This window comes from Nycticebus coucang, chromosome 4 (assembly GCF_027406575.1).
Source record: "Nycticebus coucang isolate mNycCou1 chromosome 4, mNycCou1.pri, whole genome shotgun sequence".
NCBI lineage: Eukaryota > Metazoa > Chordata > Mammalia > Primates > Lorisidae > Nycticebus > Nycticebus coucang.
This window is the reverse complement of record NC_069783.1, coordinates 126,005,286-126,028,058: the sequence shown is the minus strand read 5'-3', so window position 1 is coordinate 126,028,058 and position 22,773 is coordinate 126,005,286. Positions and strand designations below refer to the sequence as shown.

General features: G+C 42.5%; 1 protein-coding gene across 1 annotated transcript in view; it reads right to left on the bottom strand.

Annotated features, from left to right (window-relative positions):
- The window catches only part of SVOP (SV2 related protein), a 115,312-nt gene that overhangs the window by 22,105 nt on the left and 70,434 nt on the right, over window positions 1-22,773 (bottom strand). The window contains exons 6-10 of the mRNA XM_053588592.1: window positions 22,187-22,311; window positions 9,171-9,234; window positions 5,578-5,703; window positions 3,293-3,421; window positions 748-821 (exon numbers count right to left, since the gene is read on the bottom strand). Of these exons, the coding sequence (XP_053444567.1) occupies window positions 748-821; window positions 3,293-3,421; window positions 5,578-5,703; window positions 9,171-9,234; window positions 22,187-22,311 (518 nt within the window). The remainder of the gene's footprint in view (window positions 1-747; window positions 822-3,292; window positions 3,422-5,577; window positions 5,704-9,170; window positions 9,235-22,186; window positions 22,312-22,773) is intronic.

Here is a 22,773-nt window from a genome sequence, read left to right as displayed (position 1 = left end):
AAACTGTTGATACCATGTTCATGAATTGGTACAAAGAGATGGAAAGAAGACTGAAATTTGATTCCACGTGGAGCTTACGGTGATTACTCTCTGCAAATGCCACCCCTCCTTCAGCCTCCCACAGCTGTGTTTAAGAAAAGTTGAATTGGATCAGAACTAGAAGTTCTGAAATTGGCCATGTTGACCAAATCCGCAGATCCCAAAATATGTGCTGTGTGCCACTGGTGGTACCCCAGGCAAGATGAACTGATACTACATAAATAGGAAATTGTATGGTGGGGGGGGGGGGAAGTCACTTTTAAGTTTCCTTTCCATTCTTTTGAATGATATCCAGTCTCACTTATGTGCTATGGAATCCTTAACACCTCCCTTTTCTCTTAGTCTTTCTTAAACACAAAAACTCCTTGCCCCTGCGAACAATCAATCTAGCTACTTTTTGCTGTATTTATCTTTAAGATTGCCTTCTATAACTGCAATTAAGTGTTTTTTCCTTTGAAGTAGAGATATGAAGTTTCTTTTTCAAAGATCCTCAGTGAGTAAAAAGTGAGTCAACCTAAAGAAAAAGACTAAGAAAATAATAGTACAGATGACTGCCAGAGGTGGCAGAAATCAGGAGGGTGATGTTCAAACTAATGAAATTTGCAAACGCTGCCTGAGATCAAAGTTTTTTCTGTACATCAGAAAACAAAATCCTGAACAGGGCACAGAAGTGGAAGGAGGTCAAAGTGGTCACCAAACAGCTCTTACCATATAAACCACAGCAACAGAGTTGTCCATCTAAAGTGGGGTGTGAAAAGGTCCCTCATTTTGCCTCGGTCTTCCTGTTTCAAGACAAGGAAATGGTGTTTATTCTCTACCCCAAAGATGTGTGGGGCACTGGCTGGTCGCCTGAGACTACTGCTGGGAGGGAGGTTTTTGGGGGGCAGGGCATGCAGGCTCTGAGAACCCAGGACTCAAACTCATAGGATTTAGATACCCAACACCTTCAGCCAGATCCAGCACTGTCCAGAGACTTGATCCCATAGGCTGCAGCCACGTTATGCTCTCCAACCTGGAAACCCAGAACTGGGAAGCAAGCCCTCAGGCCTGGCCCACTCTGACCTTGGGCAGTTTTGTGGGCCAGGGAGCAGAAAAGCAGTCCGGGGGATTTCACATAGTCCAATCACTTCTTTCTCTCTTTCTCTCTCTCTCCTTTAAAGCGGCAATGATTCCTTTACTGAAAAACCAACTTGCCAAAGGACAATTCGTCAAAACATTGATTAGCTAAAGGATCCATTTGCCAGTTTTATATCATTTACAAATTTATTGAATCTTGGCTTTATGTGTTCTTTTGAAAATATATCCTTTGGGCCAGGATATCATGGGCTCACGCCTATGATCCTAGAACTCTGGGAGGCCAGGCAGATGGATTGCTTGAGCTCAGTTTGAGACCAGCCTGAGTAAGATAGAGACACTGTCACTACTAAATAGAGAAAAACTAGCTGGGTGTGGTTGTGGGCACTTGTAGTCCCAGTTAGGGACTTGTAGTCCTAGTTAGGAGGCCAAGGCAGGAGGATTGCTTGAACCCAAGAGTTTGAGGTTGCTGTGAGCAAGGCCACAGCACTCTAGCCTGGGCAACAGAGTGAGACTCTGTCTAAAAAAAAAAAAAATAATAATAATCCTCTAATTGTGATTATATTCTTTTCAGATATATATTTAATCAAAATATTTTTCTTAGCAGCAGGTTGAGAAATGATCATGTATTAAAACATGCTAAAAGTTAAAAAGAAAATTACAGGTCATGGGGGGGTTTAGTCTACTTATGAATATTGTCTTCATGAATAAAAATATTTTGTAATATATGCTTGAATAAGGAGATAATATTCATTAAATTAAATTCATTAAATATATTTCATGTTTAATGACTATATGTGAGGTTTGAATTTATTGAATATACTTTGTAATAGAGCATTAATATATGTAGTACAATATTTAGAAATAGATTCATTGGTGTTTTTACAGAAAAACTACATCGATGAATAAATGTATTTATTTATATATTTATATATGAAAATATAATGTATTCCTATTTACTAAACATATTCAGAAAGAATGATCCTTAAAACATGTTTTTGGTAAATAGATCATTTGGCAAATTAATTCAGAAAAGTTAAATTTGAAGGCTTGATATGCTTCTGAAAACCCCTCTCTATTCTTTTGCTTGTCTTGGGATTCACCACCTCTTTGCAGCCTTCCTGGACCACTCCAGGGGAAGTGAGGTCTCTCTCTGTGGGCCTCGCTGCCTCTGGACACAAGGCTAATGGGCCTGCCCCAGCTGACATTTCCTGCTTCCATCTGTTGCTGGCTACTCTGGAACACAAAGAGGGGCCAAGGGAGCAACAAGCTCTGCTCTAAAGTGACACTCACAAGTGGAGTACCTGCCATTGCAACTTTTACCTTGGATACGTATTTGACGCCACTTTGATGTACTTTCTCCATTCACAGGATGGGTCTCTCTCCAAAGGCAACCAAGGGGCCTCCTGCACCTCCTGCAGGACACCCTCTGCTCTGCCCCTGTGGTTCCCTAAATACACAAAGTATGTCCCCCGGCCTCTGAGTCATCAGATCAAATACCTCCTCCCAATCTGCTGAAATCCCATTCAGTTCTCTTTGCACAATATAGAAATAACCAGAAATATAATTTTATTTTAAAAGATAATTTCTTTATAGAGTCTGTTGTCTACTTAAGGGTGTTTGTCATGTTTCTCCAAACCACTTGAATGATTCTTGAGGGCAGAGACTGCAGTCTGTACCCCTTCTTCCCACGTGTGTAGCCAGTGCATATGTGCAGCAGGTGCTCATAAACGTCCCCATGATGGATTCCCCTCAGGAACATCTACAACAGGTGTGTTCATCTCCTGGCTCTAAATTCCAATGTAGTTTTAGGGCACGGCCTACATATTGTACTACATATATGATCTGTCACAATTGCTAGTCACATTTCATCAGTGCTGAAAGGTGCAACCAAAGCAGGAGTAGTTACAGATCTATTAGCAGATCTTACGTTTCTCTAATCACTGGCTAAATGTTCCAGGTAGCATATTTGCAATAGAACTTGACAGTAAACATACAGATTGGAGTTGCTAAATTCCCCTTGCAGGTTCTACCTATGCGTGCGCGCAGACACACACACACATACAGATGCACACACACACACAACCCTGGATACATGTGCTTGCTATGCACGTGCACGCCCCACCCCACAGCATACACCAATACACCTGCCACCCAGTAAGTTGGTCTGGGAACTGACCTGTCTGGAGATGATGAGTTTCCCCAGTGGCATGGGAGCTCCATTTTCTGTGGCTATTCTCTTTAAGGTAGCGATTGCCTTTTCCTGGTTCCCAGACAGCACATCGTACCTCGCACTCTCTGGTAGCCACTGGGGGAAACAGGAGACCCATACACAGCTGGTTAGGGTGGAGTAGAACATCCCCTCCCAGCCACATGCTCTTGTCTATGTGTGGAGTCTTTAGGTGGGAACTCTGAAATTAGAGAACTGGCTTCAAAGCCCAGCTCTGCCAATTTTTATGTTGATTGTGTGACCCTATGCAATTATTAGACTTTTCTGTGCTCCTATTTCTTCATCCATAAAATTGGGATAATAAGAGATTATACCTCTTGGGGTTGTTGAGAGGATTAAATGGGATAATCCAGGCAAAGTGCCTAGCACAGCACCTAGTAGGGGTTAATGTCATCATTGTTATTGTCACTGTTGCTAGTAGTATTACCGTGTTTCCCCGAAAATAAGACATCCTCCGAAAATAAGACCTACTTACAGGAAAGATAAGACGTCCCCTGAAAATAAGACCTAGCGCATCTTTGGGAGCACACCTTAAAATAAGACACTGTCTTATTTTCGGGGAAACAGGGTATTTGGTGCTGCTTTCAGAGTTCCAAGTGAGGGCTGAATTAAGACCAATCATCAGAAATCTCACGCCTATCCCCCTAAAACAACTTCACCTGTGTTCAGCATCTTGCAAACGCAGTCCAAGACAGAGAGAAACAAATCAGACTTTTAGGCCTAATAGAGTCCCAACCCCAGGTGACTAGATAAATGCATTTCTGTAAAAATAGAGCAACAGCTACATATGAAACAGCAGGTATATTAGACAAAGCATGAGACCAGGAGTCAACTCTGTTTAGAGTTCTGTTGTTTATTTGCTGTATGCCCTTTACTGAGTTAATCAGCCTCTCTGGGCTTTTGTTTCCTGATCAGTAAAATGAGGATGTAGCAGAGATTGCTAAAGTCCACCAAAATTGTGCTTCCCTTTCCATAGTGTAGAGTTGTCTTTGGAAGTGGCCACACCCCCAGTGAGATCAGGTCACACACTCATAATTTCATGTGCACATGCTTGAAACCTGTTACAACCATCAGGACACCAAAATAAGTTTATAGATGGGCAGTTCTCATGTATGATAAATACCATAATAATTCCTGCTAATGACAATAGTTATTAATAATTATTGAACTTAACTGTGTGTCAGGCTCTGTTCTAGGCTCGGTGTGTAATCACCACACCGGGATTACATTTCCTAGCTCCCTGGGCAGCTAAGTGAGACCACGTGACTTGTTTTCACCAATGGTATTTGAGCAGACTATTCCTAGCCAAGGTATTTAAGAAGTGAGTGTACAGTTTCCACCAGTTCCTCCCCAGCCTTTTGTCTGCATGTAGAAGAATCCAAAGCCATAGAGGATGGCAGAGCCACCAGTTGGAAAAAGCCTGGGCATGGAATGCCACTTGCCAACCCGAGAAGTCATTCCGAACTGTTCTGTTAGTGAGAAACAAATTCCTACTGTGTTAAGTTACTGAATTTGTGGGCTTTATTTTTTTTATAGCAGCTGGTATCACCCTAATACAGGGGTTCATCATAGTCCTGTCTCATAGGGTTATTGGGAGGAATAAATATGATAATGCATGCAGCGAGCCTAGAACAGAGCCTGACACACAGTTAAGTTCAATAATTATTAATAATTATTGTCATCAGCAGGAATTATTATGGTATTTATCATACATGAGAACTGCCCATCTACAAACTTATTTTGGTGCCCTGATGGTTTTAACAGGTTTCAAGCATGTGCACATGAAATTATGAGTATGTGACCTGATCTCATGGGGGGTGTGGCTAAGAGAGGGAGCTCATTTCAACTTCTGGAACTAGCCATGCCTGAAGCCAGATTTAATGCTCTGCAATGCATTTATTCCTCTCTTTTACTCAAACCAGCCTGAATTGTGTTTCTGTCACTTTTGACTTAAGAGTCCCAACTAATCCAATAAGTCACTTTAAGTATAGATCTTGCTATCATGGGACAAATGAAACCCTTTCATCCCTGGCTATCTCCCTAGAACACATCCTAGAAGTGTCTGTCGGGAGAAAATGTAACACCCCACCCTGGGGCTACCCCAGGCCTTGGTCCCTTGTCTCATTTCCTTATTAAAGGTGGCTTGATGTCCTTCTCCCCCACACCCCTACCAACGTACAGAGTTCAGTGGAGTGCCAGGTAGCAAAAGCTGAGATCTCTTAAAGGGTACCTACAAAACACAGAACAGCAAAGAGGAGGAGTGGGACAGCTGAGAAGATGAGCAGCCAGCGCCAGCCCAGGCTGGGCATCACGAACACAGCCAGGATGACCTCAAACACTGTTCCAATGGCCCAGAAGACCTGGTGCAAGAGAAAAGGGGTTAGTGGTGGGGGTAGCATGATCCACATGGTGATCAATAAGTGGATCATTGTAGGTTAAGTTACTGATGTGAGAAAGGGTTACTGGAGTCAGCAAGGACCCCTTCCCTGTGGTCCATAGGGTTAGCCCAGAGCCATACCACCTACACTGTAATATTTGCTTGATGCCCACTGGAACTGTGCAATGCAGCCGCTTGGCTTAGGGAGAGCAATGCAATGAATCAATATTGTGTGATGTCAATATGGTAGTGGACACATTGGTTTTTATTATTTTTTTTTTTCTTAAAAGACAGGGTTTCACTCTGTCTCCCTGGCTAGAGTGCAGTGGCATAATCATAGCTCACTGGATCCTAGAACTCCTGGGCTCAAGTGATCCTCCCCCCTCAAACTTCCTAGTAGCTATCACTACAGGTGCATGCCACAATGCCCTGCCAACTGCTGTTATTTATTTATTTATTTATATTTCTAGAGATGGAATATAATTATTTTCTCCAGCTGGTCTTGAATTCCTGGCCTCAAGTGTTCCTCCCTCCTCAGCTTCCCGAGTTGCTGGGTTTACAGACATGAGCCACTAAGCCTGGCAAGGTGGTTTTTATTTTCAATTTTTTGGTGGGGGGCAGGGGAAGAGACAAAGTCTCACTTTGTTGCCCTTGGTAGAGTGCTGTGGTGTCATAGCTCACAGCAACCTCAAACTCTTGGGCTAAAGTGATTCTTTTGCCTCAGCCTCCTAAGTAGCTGGGACTATAGGAGCCAGCCACAATGCCCGACTATTTTTAGAGATGGGGTCTTGCTCTTACTCAGGCTGGTCTCAAACTCCTGAGCTTAAGCAATCCCACCTGCCTTGGTCTCCTGGAATGCTAGGATTGTAGGTTTGAGCCACCATGCCCAGCCCTATTTTAATATTTTTAAAGTGGCACTTTTACACATAACAAAATTTGCTATCTTAAACCATTTTTAAGTATACAGTTCAACAGTGTTAAGTACATTCACAATGTTGTACAAATTACCACTATTCATTTACAGAACTCTTTGTATCTTGCAAACATGAAGCTCTGTCTTCATTAAATAATAATTCCCATTTTCGCCCTCCCCCCAGCCCTTGGCAACCACTATTCTATTTTCAGTCTCTATGAATTTGACTACTCTAAGTACCTCATATAAGTGGAATTACATGGTATTTGTATGTTTGTGACTGGCTTATTCCACTTATAATGCTTTCAAAGTTTATGCAAGTTCATCCATGTTGTAGCAGGTTTCAGAATTTCTTCCCTTTATAAAGATAGGCGCTTACTCTGTTGCATAGGTTGGCCCCAAACTCCTGTCCTCAAGTGATCCTCCTACCTTGGACTCCCAAAGTGCTTGTATTACAGGTGTGAGCCACCACACCTGGCCTCCTTTTTAAGGTTGAATAATATTCCAATAAATTTATAGAGCATGGTTTGTTTATCCATTCATCTGTCAATGGACACTTGGGTTGATTTCACATCTTAGCTATTGTGAATAATGCTGCCATGAACATGGCTATACAAATGGACACACTGAAGGCGGCACCTGTGGCTCAGTGAGTAAGGTGCTGACCCCATATACCAAGGGTGGTGGGTTCAAACCTGGCCCCGGCCAAACTGCAACAAAAAATAGCTGGGCGTTGTGGCGGGCACCTGTGGTCCCAGCTACTGGGGAGGCTGAGGCAAGAGAATCACCTAAGCCCGGGAGCTGGAGGTTGCTGTGAGCTGTGATGGCACAGCACTCTACTAAGGGCAATAAAGTGAGACTCTGTCTCTATAAAAAAAACCCAAAAAACCAAAAAAAAAAAAAAAACAAATGGACACACCGACTACTAACATGCACCTCTCTTGCCCACTGATGCCCCAGCATCCCGTATCAGAATTGCCTCTTCCCAAAGTGATTGAATGTCTTCTGTTTGTCTCTCCACATCACTCTCTGTCCTTTTCCATCTTTCTATGGATTCCATCTACCAGCTCCCTGCCCTCTGGCTTCCTACTGGGTGCAGCCAGTGAATATCACTGCAGGAGACTAGAAGGAGGAAGAGGGAGAGATTGGGGTTCCAGTCCCCAGACTTGCTCCCTATGGGGCTGGCTGTACACCTCAACTGAAGGTCATAGCTCCCGTTCAGTATCCTCATCATACAAGTCTCTGGGCTGTTCCCTGCCTTTGTCCCTTCAGGCCTGGGGTGCTAACACCCTTCAGGGACTTTGTAAATAGTCTCTTCTAAAACCACTTGAAAGCATGCTAATTTGACTTACACTTATGTGGGACCCTGACCCTACAACTATTCCCAAACCTGGTACTCCAGCCTCTACATCAGTTTTGGAGCCCCCCAAAGCTGTCCTAAGTTCCCTTTTGCTTAAATGAGCCACAGTCCATTCATATTGCTGACAATCAGGGGTAACAGTCAAAATGTCTAGGGGCAGGCACAGCAAGGGCACACCAATCACACGCCCCGCCCCACCCCCAGTGTGCTGGGAATTGACTCTTTAGTTGCTGGATCATGGGAAGCTCTAGGGAATCCCATGAGGGGACAGATATTAGACAACGAGGAGCAGTCAGAGCTCAAGTGTAGCTGGCCAAAATGTATTTCTTTCTTTCTTTTTGTTTTTAAATTTTCTTTTCCTTTTTATTCCCACCCCCCCTTTAAATTTATTTATTTTTAAAAATTTTTTTGCCTAGATGTATTTCAATATTTAAATAGCTGATTCATCCCCACCAGTGTGGACCAGCTGAACATTCATTATCCAATAGGTCGGAAGCGAACACTGTTAGGGTAGATAACTTGGCCTGAGGGTACAATGTGATCAATATTGTCAACGTGGTGACAGTGACTATGGAGGTCAGAGTGGCTTCGTGGTCACCAGTGTGGACACTAAAGACCAGAAGGCACACATAAGCCATTCTGCTGCTGTGGAGAGGGCTGCGGGGACTGTATCTGCCCTGTGATCTTTTACTGGGCCATTGTATTTGGAAAGTGAGAAGGACTTGAGAGGGACTGGCTGGACCCTAAGAATTTTAAGATGGCCACAGAAGTGGCCAAGAATGGAGATTACACATGAATTACAGGCCAGCCTGGGTAAAAAAACTGGGGTGGAGGGTGATGGTAATGGCATTGGCAGGAGTTTGGGCCACTAAGGCCATACCACTCAACACCAGCTGTAAGATACAAACTATTTTCAGTTCAAGAAGGACCTGCCACCTGCTTGCCATCATTTTTTTAAGGGATGAAAGACCGGATTTTCTTGCCAATTGAAGGATTTATCCATATGGGAAAACAGCCATCTCAGAACTGACACAACTGATCTATTCAATTCTTTGCATATCAGATGTGTTATATTTTTCTAAAACTTCATTTGCTTTGACCTGTAGCTCAAGGCATTAAAGAACCTCCTGTCAGAGAGGCCATACTCCCTAGAGACCCACATCACCCTCCCTCTTACCTCAATCAGCAAAATGCATTTAGCTCTGGCTTTCATGGGAAGGAACTCGGCATACAGTGTCACCCTGGGAAAGCAAAGGGACAGGAAGGGGGTTAATTAAGGTTCAAGTCTGGGTGGGAAAATTGCTACAGTTTCCTAATTCCTAGGCCAGTGTTCCTCTGATGGTGGCCAGTAAACCACTTACATTGAAAATTCCTGTGATTATGATGGCTAAATATACAGCTCCCATACCCACCTCAGAGGCTCAGAAGTACTCTCAGGGAGGGGGCCCTGGCATCTAGATTTTTAACCAACTCCCAAAATGATTCTTGAATTACATTACTGCTGCCATTGGGGTCCTACTCAAAACCCAGTAAATCTAAGAAAAAATAGTTTCTTGACAGAGACACCCCAGAAATGATACTGAGCTCTGCCCAGCATATCACTTCAGGGACACATGATGTCAACCCATCTCATCGCTGGTGATGTAAATCTTCATCACTGGACCAAGCTAGTGTCTAACAGATTTCTCTACCCTAAGTTATATCATTTTTGCCACTTGTGGTTAATAAGTGCTTTGTGAGAAAACAGAGATGATGCCAATATCTTTTTACCCATAGAACCTCCATGCACCAGCTTTATCCACTGACTATTTCTGCCTAAATCAGCTACAGATGGGAGTGACAAATGGTATTTTTTTAATTTTTGTCATTTCTTCTACAATTGTTAGTTGACATTCTACTGTAAGGAAGAGTGTTCCCTTCCCCTCTTTATTCATCTAATTTAGCTATCTCTGTATCTATTCCCTTAATCAGTATGGACTTGTGGATTTCTAGTTTATTCAGTGGGTTGTAACCCATTACTATTTTGATGCTCAGACCGTCCCAGATCTGGCCAGTGGGAACCTCTTCAAGCTGATTCGTATTGTTTTTGGTAAGTCTCCATCATTCCTCAAGGCCTTTCTTACTTTCTGGCACAAGATTTCCTGCTCATCTTGTACTTTACTTGCCCCAGCCCTAGAGTCATTCATTTTTCTAAGAAGCCCTAGTTCCCTTTGGCAGAGGATGGTAGTTAGAAGCCAAAGTCTAAATATTCAGTGTGCTCACTGCTGCTGGCATGTCACTGCTTCTAGGCCCTCAGTGGACTCAGCTAAGAGATTATCTATCTATCTAATCTCTCTTCCTCTTTGCACACCCACCCACTCATTATTTATCTGTATCTATTGGGTATATTCATTAAAAAAGAATAAGTAACAATGAGTTCATACTGTATTTCCAATTCTAGTCCAACACCTCAGGGTTCTTTCTAACCTCCCCAATTTCTATGTTTGCAATTCCCTTCTCCAATAATGAGAAATTTGGGTCCATTATTTTCAATATGATTACTTCTTTGCTCAGTCAATGTAGCTGTTTGCTCAATGCAACCAGTATCTCAACCATACTGGCTGCCTTCTCCATCTGCTGCCTCCATGTCTCCTTCAGCATCCCCAGCCTTTGGGTATGCTAGGGAGACAGGGGAACTTTTTTTTTTTATTGTTGGGGATTCATTGAGGGTACAGTAAGCCAGGTTACAATGATTGCATTTGTTACGTAAAGTCCCTTGTGCAATCGTGTCTTGCCCCCAAAAGGTGTGGCACACACCAAGGCCCTGCCCCCTCCCTCCTTCCCTCTCTCTGCTCTTCCTTTCTCCACCCCTCCCTCATTCTTTCTCTCTCTGCTCTCCCCTTCCCCCACCCCAACCATGACCTTAATTGTCATTGATTGTCCTCATATTAAAATTGAGTACATAGGATTCATGCTTCTCCATTCTTGTGATGCTTTACTAAGAATAATGTCTTCCACGTCCATCCAGGTTAATACAAAGAATGTAAAGTCTCCATTTTTTTAATGGCTGAATAGTATTCCATGGTATACATATACCACAGCTTGTTAATCCATTCCTGGGTTGGTGGGCATTTAGGCTGTTTCCACATTTTGGCGATTGTAAATTGAGCTGCAATAAACTGTCTAGTGCAAGTGTCCTTATGATAAAAGGATTTTTTTCCTTCTGGGTATAAGCCCAGTAAGGGGATTACAGGATCAAATGGGAAGTCTAGCTTGAGTGCCTTGAGGTTTCTCCATACTTCCTTCCAGAAAGGTTGTACTAGTTTTCAGTCCCACCAGCAGTGTAAAAGTGTTCCCTTCTCTCTACATCCATGCCAGCATCTGCAGTTTTGAGATTTTGTGATGTGGGCCATTCTCACTGGGGTTAGATGATATCTCAGGGTGGTTTTGATTTGCATTTCTCTAATATATAGGGATGATAAACATTTTTTCATATGTTTATTAGCCATTTGTCTGTCTTCTTTAAAGAAGTTTCTATTCATGTCTCTTGCCCATTGATATATGGGATTGTTGGCTTTTTTCATGTGGATTAATTTGAGTTCTCTATAGATCCTACTTATCAAGCTTTCGTCTGATTCAAAATATGCAAATATCCTTTCCCATTGTGTAGGTTGTCTCTTTGCTTTGGTTGTTGTCTCCTTAGCTGTACAGAAGCTTTTCAGTTTAATGAAGTCCCATTTTTGTTGTTGTTGTTGTTGTTGTTGCAATTGCCATGGAAGTCTTCTTCATGAAGTCTTTCCCCAGGCCAATATCTTCCAGTGTTTTTCCTATGCTTTCTTGGAGGATTTTTATTGTTTCATGCCTTAAATTTAAGTCCTTTATCCATTTTGAATCAATTTTTGTGAGTGGGGAAAGGTGTGGGTCCAATTTCAGTCTTTTACATGTGGATATCCAGTTCTCCCAACACCATTTATTGAATATGGAGTCTTTCCCCCAAGGTATGTTCTTGTTTGGTTTATCAAAGATTAGGTGGTTGTAAGATGTTAGTTTCATTTCCTGGTTTTCAATTTGATTCCAAGTGTCTATGTCTCTGTTTTTGTGCCAGTACCATGCTGTCTTGACCACTATGGCTTTGTAGTACAGCCTAAAATCTGGTATGGTGATGCTCCCAGCTTTATTTTTATTACTAAGAACTGCCTTAGCTATAAGGGTTTTTTTCTGGTTCCATACAAAACGTAGAATCATTTTTTCCAAATCTTGAAAGTACGATGTTTGTATTTTAATAGGAATGGCATTGAATAGGTAGATTGCTTTGGGAAGGATAGACATTTCAACAATGTTGATTCTTCCCAGCCATCAGCATGGTATGTTCTTCCATTTGTTAATATCCTCTGCTATTTCCTTTCTGAGGATTTCATAATTTTCTTTATAGAGGTCCTTCACCTCCTTCATTAGGTATATTCCAAGGTATTTCATTTTCTTTGAAACTATGGTGAAGGGAGTTGTGTCCTTAATTAGCTTCTCATCTTCACTGTTATTGGCGTATACAAAGGCTACTGACTTGTGCACACTGATTTTATGTCCTAAAACATTACTGTATTTTTTGACGACTTCTAGGAGTCTTGTGGTTGAGTCTTTGGGATTCTCTATGACATAAGATCATGTCATCAGCAAAGAGGGAGAGTTTGACCTCTGCTCACATTTGGATTCCCTTTATTTCCTTGTCTTGCCTAATCGTATTGGCTAGAACTTCCAGCACTATGTTAAAATAGTAAAGGTGACAGAGGATGACTTTGTCTGGTTCCAGTTCTAAGAGGAACAGCTTTTAGTTTTACTCCGTTCAGTAAAATATTAGCTGTGGGTTTGTCATAGATAGCTTCAAACAGTTTCAGAAATGTGCCACCTATGCCTATACTCGTCAGTGTTCTAATTAGAAAAGGATGCTGGATTTTATTGAATGCTTTTTCTGCATCTATTGAGAGGATCATATGGTCTTTATTTTTGGCTCTGTTAATATGGTGGATAACATTTATGGACTTGTGTATGTTAAACCAACCTTGCATCCCTGGGACGAAACCTACTTGATCATGATGTATGACTTTTTTGATGATTAGCTGTAATCTATTGGCTAGGATTTTGTTGAGAATTTTTGCATCTATATTCATGAGTGAGATTGGTCTGAAATTCTCCTTTTTAGTTGGGTCTTTTCCTGGTTTTAGTATCAGGGTGATGTTTGCTTCATAGAACATGTTGGGGAATATTCCTTCCTCCTCATTTTTTTGGAATAATTTCTGCAGTACAAGAATAAGCTCTTCTTTGAAGGTTTGATAGAATTCTGGTGTGAAGCCATCTGGACCAGGGCATTTTTTGGTTGGAAGCTGTTTTATTGTTTCTTTGATCTCAGTGCTTGAAATTGGTCTGTTCAGGAGCTCTATTTCTTCCTGGCTAAGTCTAGGGAGAGGGTGTGATTCCAAATATTGATCCATTTCCTTCACATTGTCAAATTTCTGGGCATAGAGTTTCTGGTAGTATCCAGAGATGATCTCTTGTATCTCTGTGGGATCAGTTGTTATTTCCCCTTTATCATTTCTGATTGAGGTTACTAGAGATTTTACTTTTCTATTTCTAGTTAGTCTGGCCAATGGTTGATCTATTATACTTATTTTTTCAAAAAACCAACTCCTTGTTTCATTAATTTTCTGAATGATTCTTTTGTTTTCAATTTCATTGATCTCTGATTTGATTTTGGAGATTTATTTTCTTCTACTGGGTTTAGGTTTAGATTGTTCTTTTTCCAATTCCGTAAGATGGCTTTTGAGTTTGTTGATGCACTCTCTTTCTGTTTTTCGAATGTAGGCATCTAAAGTGATAAATTTTCCTCTCAAAACTGCTTTTGCAGTATCCTGCAGGTTTTGGTAGCTTGTGTCTTCATTGTTGTTATGCTCAAGGAAGTTAATGACTCCCTGTTTTATTTCTTCCTGCACCCATCTGTTATTCAACAGAAGGTTGTTTAATTTCCATGCCTTTGTGTGGGGTCAAGGGTATTTGTTAGAGTTGAGTTCCACCTTTAGTGCTTTATGGTCTGAGAAGATATAAGGTAAAATTTCAATTCTTTTGATTCTGTTGATATTTGTTTTGTGTCCCAGGATATAATCAATTTTGGAGAATCTTCCATGCGGTGATGAGAAGAATGTATATTCTTTATCTTTGGGATGCATCTATCAAGCACAGTTGTTCTAGGGTCTCTTATATCTTTGTTTAATTTCTGTTTAGAGGATCTGTCCAGCTCTGTAAGAGGAGTGTTAAAGTCCCCTGTTATTATGGTATTATCGGATATCATATTGCTCAGACTGAGTAAGGTCTGTTTCAAGAATCTGGGAGCATTTAAATTGGGTGCATAAATATTTAGAATTGAAACGTCTTCTTCTTGTATTTTTCCCTTGACCAGTATAAAGTGACCATCTTTGTCTTTTTTGACTTTAGTTGCTTTAAATCCATGTGTATCTGAAAATAAGATCGCAACTCCTCTTTTCTTCTGAATTCCATTTGCCTGAAAAATTGTCTTCCAACCCTTGACTCGGAGCTTATTTTGTCTTTTGAAGCCAGGTGTGTTTCTTGCAGATAGCAAATGGATGGCTTGTGTTTTTTTGTTTTTTTTTTTTTGTAGAGACAGAGTCTCACTTTATGGCCCTCGGTAGAGTGCCGTGCCCTTACACAGCTCACAACAACCTGCAACTCCTGGGCTTAAGCAATTCTCTTGCCTCAGCCTCCCAAGTAGCTGGGACTACAGGCGCCTGCCACAATGCCCGGCTATTTTTTGGTTGCAGTTTGGCCGGGCCGGGTTTGAACCCACCACCCTCGGCATATGGGGCCGGCGCCTTACTGACTGAGCCACAGGCGCCACCCAGATGGCGTGTGTTTTTAATCTAATCAGCCAATCTATTTTTCTTCAGTGGGGAATTCAAGCCATTAACATTTATTGAGATAATTGATAAGTGTGGTAGTATTCTATTCATCTTATTTTGTGAGAGTCCATTGCTTAGTTTTATCTTTTCCATCATAGTGGAGGTTAGGTTCTGTCCTTTAATTTCTGAGTTTTTACTTTGCTGCTGATCCATTATGATGATCGGTGTGTAGAACAGATCGAAGTATTTTCTGTAGAGCTGGTCTTGTTGTGGCAAATTTCCTCAATGTTTGTATATCTGTAAATGATTTGATTTCTCCGTCAATTTTTTTTTTTTTTGTAGAGACAGAGTCTCACCTTACCGCCTTCAGTAGAGTGCCATGATGTACACAGGACTCACAGCAACCTCTAGCTCTTGGGCTTCCGCGATTCTCCTGCCTCAGCCTCCCAAGCAGCTGGGATTATAGGCGCCCGCCACAACGCCCGGCTATTTTTTGGTTGCAGTTCAGCCGGGGCTGGGTTTTAAAGCTTAGCTTAGCAGGGTACAGAATTCTGGGCTGGAAATTGTTCTCTTTAAGTAGATTAAAGGTAGATGACCATTGTCTTCTTGCTTGGAAAGTTTCATTAGAGAAGTCTGCGGTCACTCTGATGGATTTGCCCCTGTAGGTCAACTGGCGCTTACTCCTGGCAGCTTGCAGAATCTTTTCTTTTGTCTTGACTTTGGACATGTTCATCACACAATATGTCTTGGAGAAGCTCGGTTAGAGTTGAGGTGACCTCTGAAAGCAGTGTGTCTGAATCTTTGGTGATATTTGGGAAATTTTCTTTTATAATATTCTCTAATATGGCTTCCATTCCTCTGGGGCATTCTGCTTCCGCTTCTGGGATTCCTATAACTTGTATGTTGGAACGCTTCATAAGGTTCTTCATAATTCTGACAGTGAATGTTCTGCTTTCTCTCTCTTCTTTTCTGCCTCTTTTACTATCTGAGTTATCTCAAGGACTTTGTCTTCTACCTCTGAAATTCTTTCTTCTGCATGGTCTAACCTGTTGGTGATACTTTCCATTGCATCTTTAAGTTCCCTAATTGACTACTTCAGTTCCTTCAGCTCTGCTAGATCCTTTCTATATTCTTCATATCGTTCATCTCTTATTTGATTCTGTTTTTGGATTTCCTTTTGGTTATTTTCCACTTTATTAGCAATTTTCTTCATTGTTTCCATCATTTCCTTCATTGTTTTCATCATGTGTATTCTAAATTCCCTTTCTGTCATTCCTAACATTTCTTTATTGGTGGAATCCTCTGCAGTAGCTACCTCATGGTCCCTTGGGGTTGGGGTGGGTTCTGGACTGGTTCTTCATGTTGCCTGGAGTTTTCTGCTGATTCTTCCTCATGAGTGATTTCTTTTATCTGTTTCCTTGCCCTAATTTTCCTTTCACTTCCTCTTGTTCTTTAAGTTCGCATGCCAGTTTTCCGCTGTTTTTGTCCTCCTCTTGGGGTCCAGAAGTCTCTCACTGACTCCCTGTATCCTCAAAGGGATGATTATAGGCAGATCCCACCAGTCAGAGATGCCTGGAGTCTTATGTCCCCAGACTCACGGTGACCAGATTCAAGGAAGCTGTTACTCGGCCGCCATCTTGCTCTCCCCCTCTCCAGCTCATTTTTCAATGTTATGTAGAGACAAAGTCTCACTGTGTTGCTCTGCTGGTCTCAAACTCCTGGCTTCAAGCAATCCTACCTTGTCAGTCTCTCAATGCCCTGGAATTACAAGTGTGAGCCATCAGTGACGTTTAAACTTCACTCAGCTCTGCCATTTAGTAGCTATACAACCATGGGCATATAATTTGGCTTCTTTAAAGCCCATTTTCTTACCTATAAAATGAAGATGATAATATATATATATAGATATATATGTCCTGAGGTTTTGTGAGTTTTTAAATGGTAACATATGAAAAGTGGATGGTCTAGTGTTTGGAATGTATTATAGTAATAGCTCAAACAAATAGAAGGCTTATGATAATTCTCAATAAATGAACAACTAGATAAGAAAGCATGGCCTTTGAGGGCTGGGGACCCTCACAGAGACAGGTAAGAAGAAAGGCCCTCCTGTCTGCTGTGTCCGTTATTTTACTCCCAGGTATCCCATCCCCTCTCCCTGTGCCTGTGGACTATGGGAATGGCGTTTCTCCCAGACTTCGGTAGGAAGAATCTCCCTCGCCTTTGCTTTTGTAGGATGTGGGTTTTTCTCTGTTCTAGTTGCTCCACCATTGCAATTCCATCTGCTTATAAGTTTCCAGAGGTTCCTCACAATTTCTGGTCCACCAATGGCACCCTTTTCTTTTATTCGATTGCTTATCATTTTTATGTCATTTCCAGGAAATTGGTAAGAAGAAATAGAAAACAGCACTTCTCATTTTATCCTCTTGAACAAGAATCCCAGTAGACATTCTGAATATTGAGTTCCTTTCTCTCTCTTCATATGGGAAGAAAATCCAGATGACTGTTTAGAGGCTATTTCTGCTGTCATCTACATGAGCATCCCTGGGAAAGAAATCTGATTTGCTCTTCTGTGAATTCATTCCTTCCGACCACAGAGGAACACTGGTCAATACAGGGCTCATGAATGGGGCAGTGGCTGTCTCCGGAAACGTTTTTGGAGCTGGCTCAGAAGTGAAGCATATTTGTCCACAAGTCCCTGCCAGCCCAGATTTATGGCTGTGGCTCTGTTAATAGTTTCTGCTTCAACATTCAGTGGTTTCCAAGCCCATCCCAGATGCGCAGTGGCTACTCTGCAGAGCCCTGGCGAAATCAATCATGAGTAAGTGGTGAGGGAGACTGGAGCCACACACTGTCCTTCTAGCCTCCAAGTGGCAGGAGGAGTCTGGGGATTTCCTCTTGTGTTAAATCCAAACTGTCATTTCTCCTCTCCTCCCCATTTTTTCTACAATTACACACTGAGACCCTGTTCCATCCCAGTGACACTTGAGTTTCTTACTAAAGCCTTCAGCAGACTGAATGCTGGCTACAAAGAGAGGGTGCAAACAAAAAAGGTAAATACATTTTAAGAAAGGAAAAAAATGTATTAAATGTATGATACTCAAGTCACATTTGACTTCTGCAATTACGAGGGGTGTTCGATGTGACTTATATTTATCTTTTGTTATCGGCATATATTGAGTATTATAAATTTAATGTAGTAATACAGTATTTTCCTTTCTTAAAATGTGTATATTTATTTTTCCTGGCACCCTTTGTATATGGAGTGCTCAGCCTCATTTGCCTCCTTTGTATATGGAGTCATCGCCCCAGGCACTTTACATATGTTGCCATTTACTATTCTAAGTGACCCCATGAGGCGGGCATACTGTCATCCTACCTTACGGATGAGGAAACTGGGGTGCAGAAAGGGTCAGTGACTTGCCCAAGATGACTGTATTAGGTGACAAAGCCAGAATTCAAACCTGGGAAGTCTGGTTTCAGAGCCCATGATCTAACCACCCGGTTTCAGAGTTTGCATGACCCTTCTGAGCTGTCTTTCTGTCTTCACTATTCGTGACACTTAGCAGGTTCAGGGAGTTGATCACTGCCTACCTCAGAGGGCTGGTACTGTGTCATAGAGCAGCAGCCAGAGTCTCACTTACCAAGGCTGCTCTTGTTGCTTCTGCTGCCAAAGAGCCCATGTGCGAGCAACAGAGACCAACGTGGAGCCCCCACAATGGAGCCACCTCATGTCACTTCGCAGCAACTTATTTACATTGAACTCCTTCTGTTTTGGAAGGAGCAGTGGATTCATCTTGACCAAACTGGCAGTTATTCTGGGTATTGGTTTGTCTTTCCTGCCCATGAGATGTCAGCCACTACCATCACCCAAGGACTTACAGAGGGCTTGACCCACTGATACAGGATCCTGCACGACATTGCATGGGACCAAAAGGGGTGATATATAACAAAGCAGACACAGCAGTGAGTATATGACCATAGATTCCACTAGTCCTGTCCCATCCCATCCCACTCTGAAGCTTCTGGCTGGGAGAACACTGGAACAGCCATTCGGAGGTGCCGCTGAGGCATCAGCTTGGAGAGGATGCCCTGTGACAATGGGACACTGTCTTCCAGGATGCAATACACATTTAAATCAATCCTCCCTCATTGTGGTGCTGTGTTCCCAGCAGCAAGAATGCAGGGAAAACCACGTGGTTGAAGTAGGAGCAGCTTTCATTGTCACTATCCCCAGGGACCCACTTGGAGTAATCAGTCCCTCATGTCAACTTCTTGTGGGTCTAGGAGTCCTGGCACTCAGAAGGGGAAAGCTTCCACTAGGGGACACAGCAAGAGTCCCATTAGTCTTAAGCAACAGCTGCTACTCAGGAACTTTGGGCTCCTTGAGACAAGAAATGACCACATGAGAAAAGGAGGCACCTTTCTATCTAGAAATTGATCCTACTCATCACCAGTAGCTAGAGCTACTGTTACAGGGACACCCATGACATCTGTTGGTGCTCCTCTGCCCAATGTTGGTGTTAAATAGACAAGTGCAGTAGCATGGCCTGAGAAGGGAATGGTGACCAGGGACCAGGCCCCTTAGGGCATCTAAATCCATGGAAGCGCTAGCCGAAGGCCAGGGGAATCTAGAGGAGGGAGAGTTGGGCATCTGTTGCAGCCACAAGACCAGCAGCCATGACAGGAATACAGCTTATCCCACCAGTCTTCTCTATAAATCTTGGCTGGAACAACCAGAACATTGGAGGAACTGTTGTTCTCAGATGGGTGAACTTCTTATAATCATGCACTGCACAAGGACATTTCAGTTACCTGCAGATATGAGGTACAATGGCAGTCCCATAGATTATAATGCCATATTTTTACTGCACCTTTCCTATGTTTTTCCATGTTTAGATACATGAATACTTAACACTCTGTGATAGTTGCTTATAGTATTTGGTACAGTATCATGCTGTCCAGGTTTGTAGCCCAGGAGCAAAAGGCTGTACCATACAGCTTCAGTGTATAGTAAAGTAGCCCATCTAGGAAATATAGGTGGGATGAATTAATTAATAAACTAGAAGGGTAGCTTGGTACTTGTAGCACAGTGGTTACAGTGGCGGCCACATGCACTGAGGCTGGTGGGTTTGAACCTACCCTGGGCCTTCTATACAACAATGACAACTGCAACAACAACAACAACAAGTACAACACCATCTGGGTGTTGTGCAACCTCACTGTTGGGCTCAAGTGATTCTCTTGCCTGAGCCTGCCAAGTAGCTGGGACTACAGGTGCCTGCCACAATGCCTAGCTATTTTTAGAGACAGGGTCTCACTCTGGCTCAGGCTGGTCTTGAACCCATGAGCTTAGGCTATCTCCCCTCCTTGGCCTCCCAGAGTGCTGGGATTCCAGGTGTGAGCCACCACATCTGGCTTTCAACCTCATCTTTTAATGCTTATAGATCTCATCCTTACAAGCTGACCAACCTGGACTGTTATTAGCCTCCCTTAGACTCAGCTACTGATCCTTTTTCTCCATGCAGTTCCCTTCCTTTGAAATTTCCTACATCTTCCCCCAAGTGGCCTTCTGAGTCTTTCCAAATGCTTTACATTCTTAATAGCAAAGCAGTAAAATGCAATAGTTAGAGCCCAGGATCTGGAGCAAAGAGGGCCTGGGTTCATGTTCCAGCTCTACCACTTCCTGGCTATGTCACCTAGAGCAAGTTACTTTACCTCTCTGATCCTCTGCTTCTCTATTTGTAAAGTGGAGTTAATAAGAGAATTTACCTCATAGGGAAAACTAGGGGATAAAAACAACAGTATAAATTGTTTGGAACAGCATCTGTCACATGGTAAACACTAAATATTGGCTGTTATCACTACCCTTTGAGGTGGGGCCCAACATACTTTTTCTATAATGGGCTACATGGTAAATATTTCAGGCCCTGCAAGTCATATAGTCTCTGCTGAAGGTACTCAATTCTGTAGCATGAAAACAGCTGGAGATAACACATAAATAAAGGGTGTGGTATGTTCCAATACAACTTTATTTGCAAAACCAATAAATGGAGGGTTGGATTCAGTCCACGTGCCATGGTTTGCCAATCCCTGCTTTAGGGCCCAGCACAGAGGGCAAGTCTCTCCAATTCCCCAGGAGAGAGTGGCTTCTTCCTACAACTCTGAATATTCTAAATACCTTAAGCTAGCAGTCCTCAATCTTTCTGACACCAAGGACTGGTTTTAAGGAAGACAATTTTTCCACAGATAAAGTTATATTTATTGTATACTTTATTTCTATTTTAATTACATTATAATATATAATGATGTACAGTAGAATATAGTTGACTATCTTCCCCTCCTTAAGCTGACCTAATTTTTATAGACCAGACATGCACCACATGTACATGTCAGTACAATAGGGCTAGTTCCTTCTGTTGACCACCTCCGTATGTTGACCAGTTTGTTACAGTCCCTTGTGTGGTCAACTTACAGAGGTTCTACTATAATTATACAACTCATCATAAAGCAGAATCAGTGGGAGCTCTGAGCGTTTTCCTGAAACTAGATGGTGATGGGAGACAGTGATACCCAAAGTGTGTTGCTTAGGTCCTAAGCTCCAAGTCAGATCATCCGGCATTAGATTCTCATAAGGAGTGCACAGCCTAGATCCCTCACATCACAGTTTACAGTAGGGTTCATGCTCCTATGAGAATATAATGCCACCACTGATTTGACAGGAGGCAAGTTCAGGCGCTGATGTGAGCAATGGGGAGTGGCTGTAAATGCAGATGAAGCTTCACTTGCTTGCCTGCTGCTCACCTCCAGCTGTGCAGCCCTTCCTAACAGGCCATGGAGTGGTACCAATCCAGGGCCCAAGGGTTGGGGGACCACAACCTTAAATGACATCAGCAACAACAAAACAACACCCCACTGACATGTGGTTGGCATCATACCCTGTTTTGAGTTTTAGATTAGATGCACAGGTCCAGTATTTGAGGTGGTGAAGAACATGGATGTCATGGACTGATAAACTCAGGTTTTTAGTTTTGCTGAAATATCATGTGACATGGGCAAATTATTTCACTCCCTGAGCCTTGCAGTTTCCTGAATAGTAAAACGGAGATTGCAATAGTACAATAACATACACCTGCTGGGCTGTGTCAAAGCAAAATGATAGATTGATGCTGGGTCTTTTATTTTTATAATTATTTTGCTTTTAAGACCTCCCAGCCATTGTTGTGGTAGTGGTGACTGTTGTTGTTAATCATTACAATACTGATAATGAGTGGCTGCCTGGCTAGATGGCCAGAGCTGGGTATTTACTTACGACTGGGGGACTCCTCCGATACCAAAGCCCACCAGACCCCGGAGCACCAAGATCCAGCTATACACAGGTGCAAAAGCGCTAAGGATGCCGTAGTACAGAGTCCAGAGCACACTGATCTTCAGCCCCTGCAGAGAAGGAAGATACTGAGTCATAAGGGCTTCTCACGCCTCTGGGTAGCATGGTCCCTATACCATGCTAAGGAACCCACAAGGAAGCCCACATAGCCCAGAGGATACCAGGGATTCTCTGTATGGATAGGGGCATACAAGGTCGGGGGTGAGAAAATTATGGAGCATTCTTGGCTGTCCCAATGATTGGCATTTAATACCAATCCAGGCCCAGAGATGCCAGATACTCCTACATCGTAGGAGATACCTGTAGACTTGTCTTGCATCCCACACCATCTCAAATGTCCTGCCTGACCATCATGCTGCTGAAAACTCTTATTTATGATGATCTGTTCCTAGATATCTTTTCTGTTTTTACATAGAGGCAGGATTTGTGGGGCATACTTTGAATATTCACAAAATTTTTCAGGAATGCAGGTAAAATCAAAGGAAGATACACTTATTTTTTTTGAGACAGAG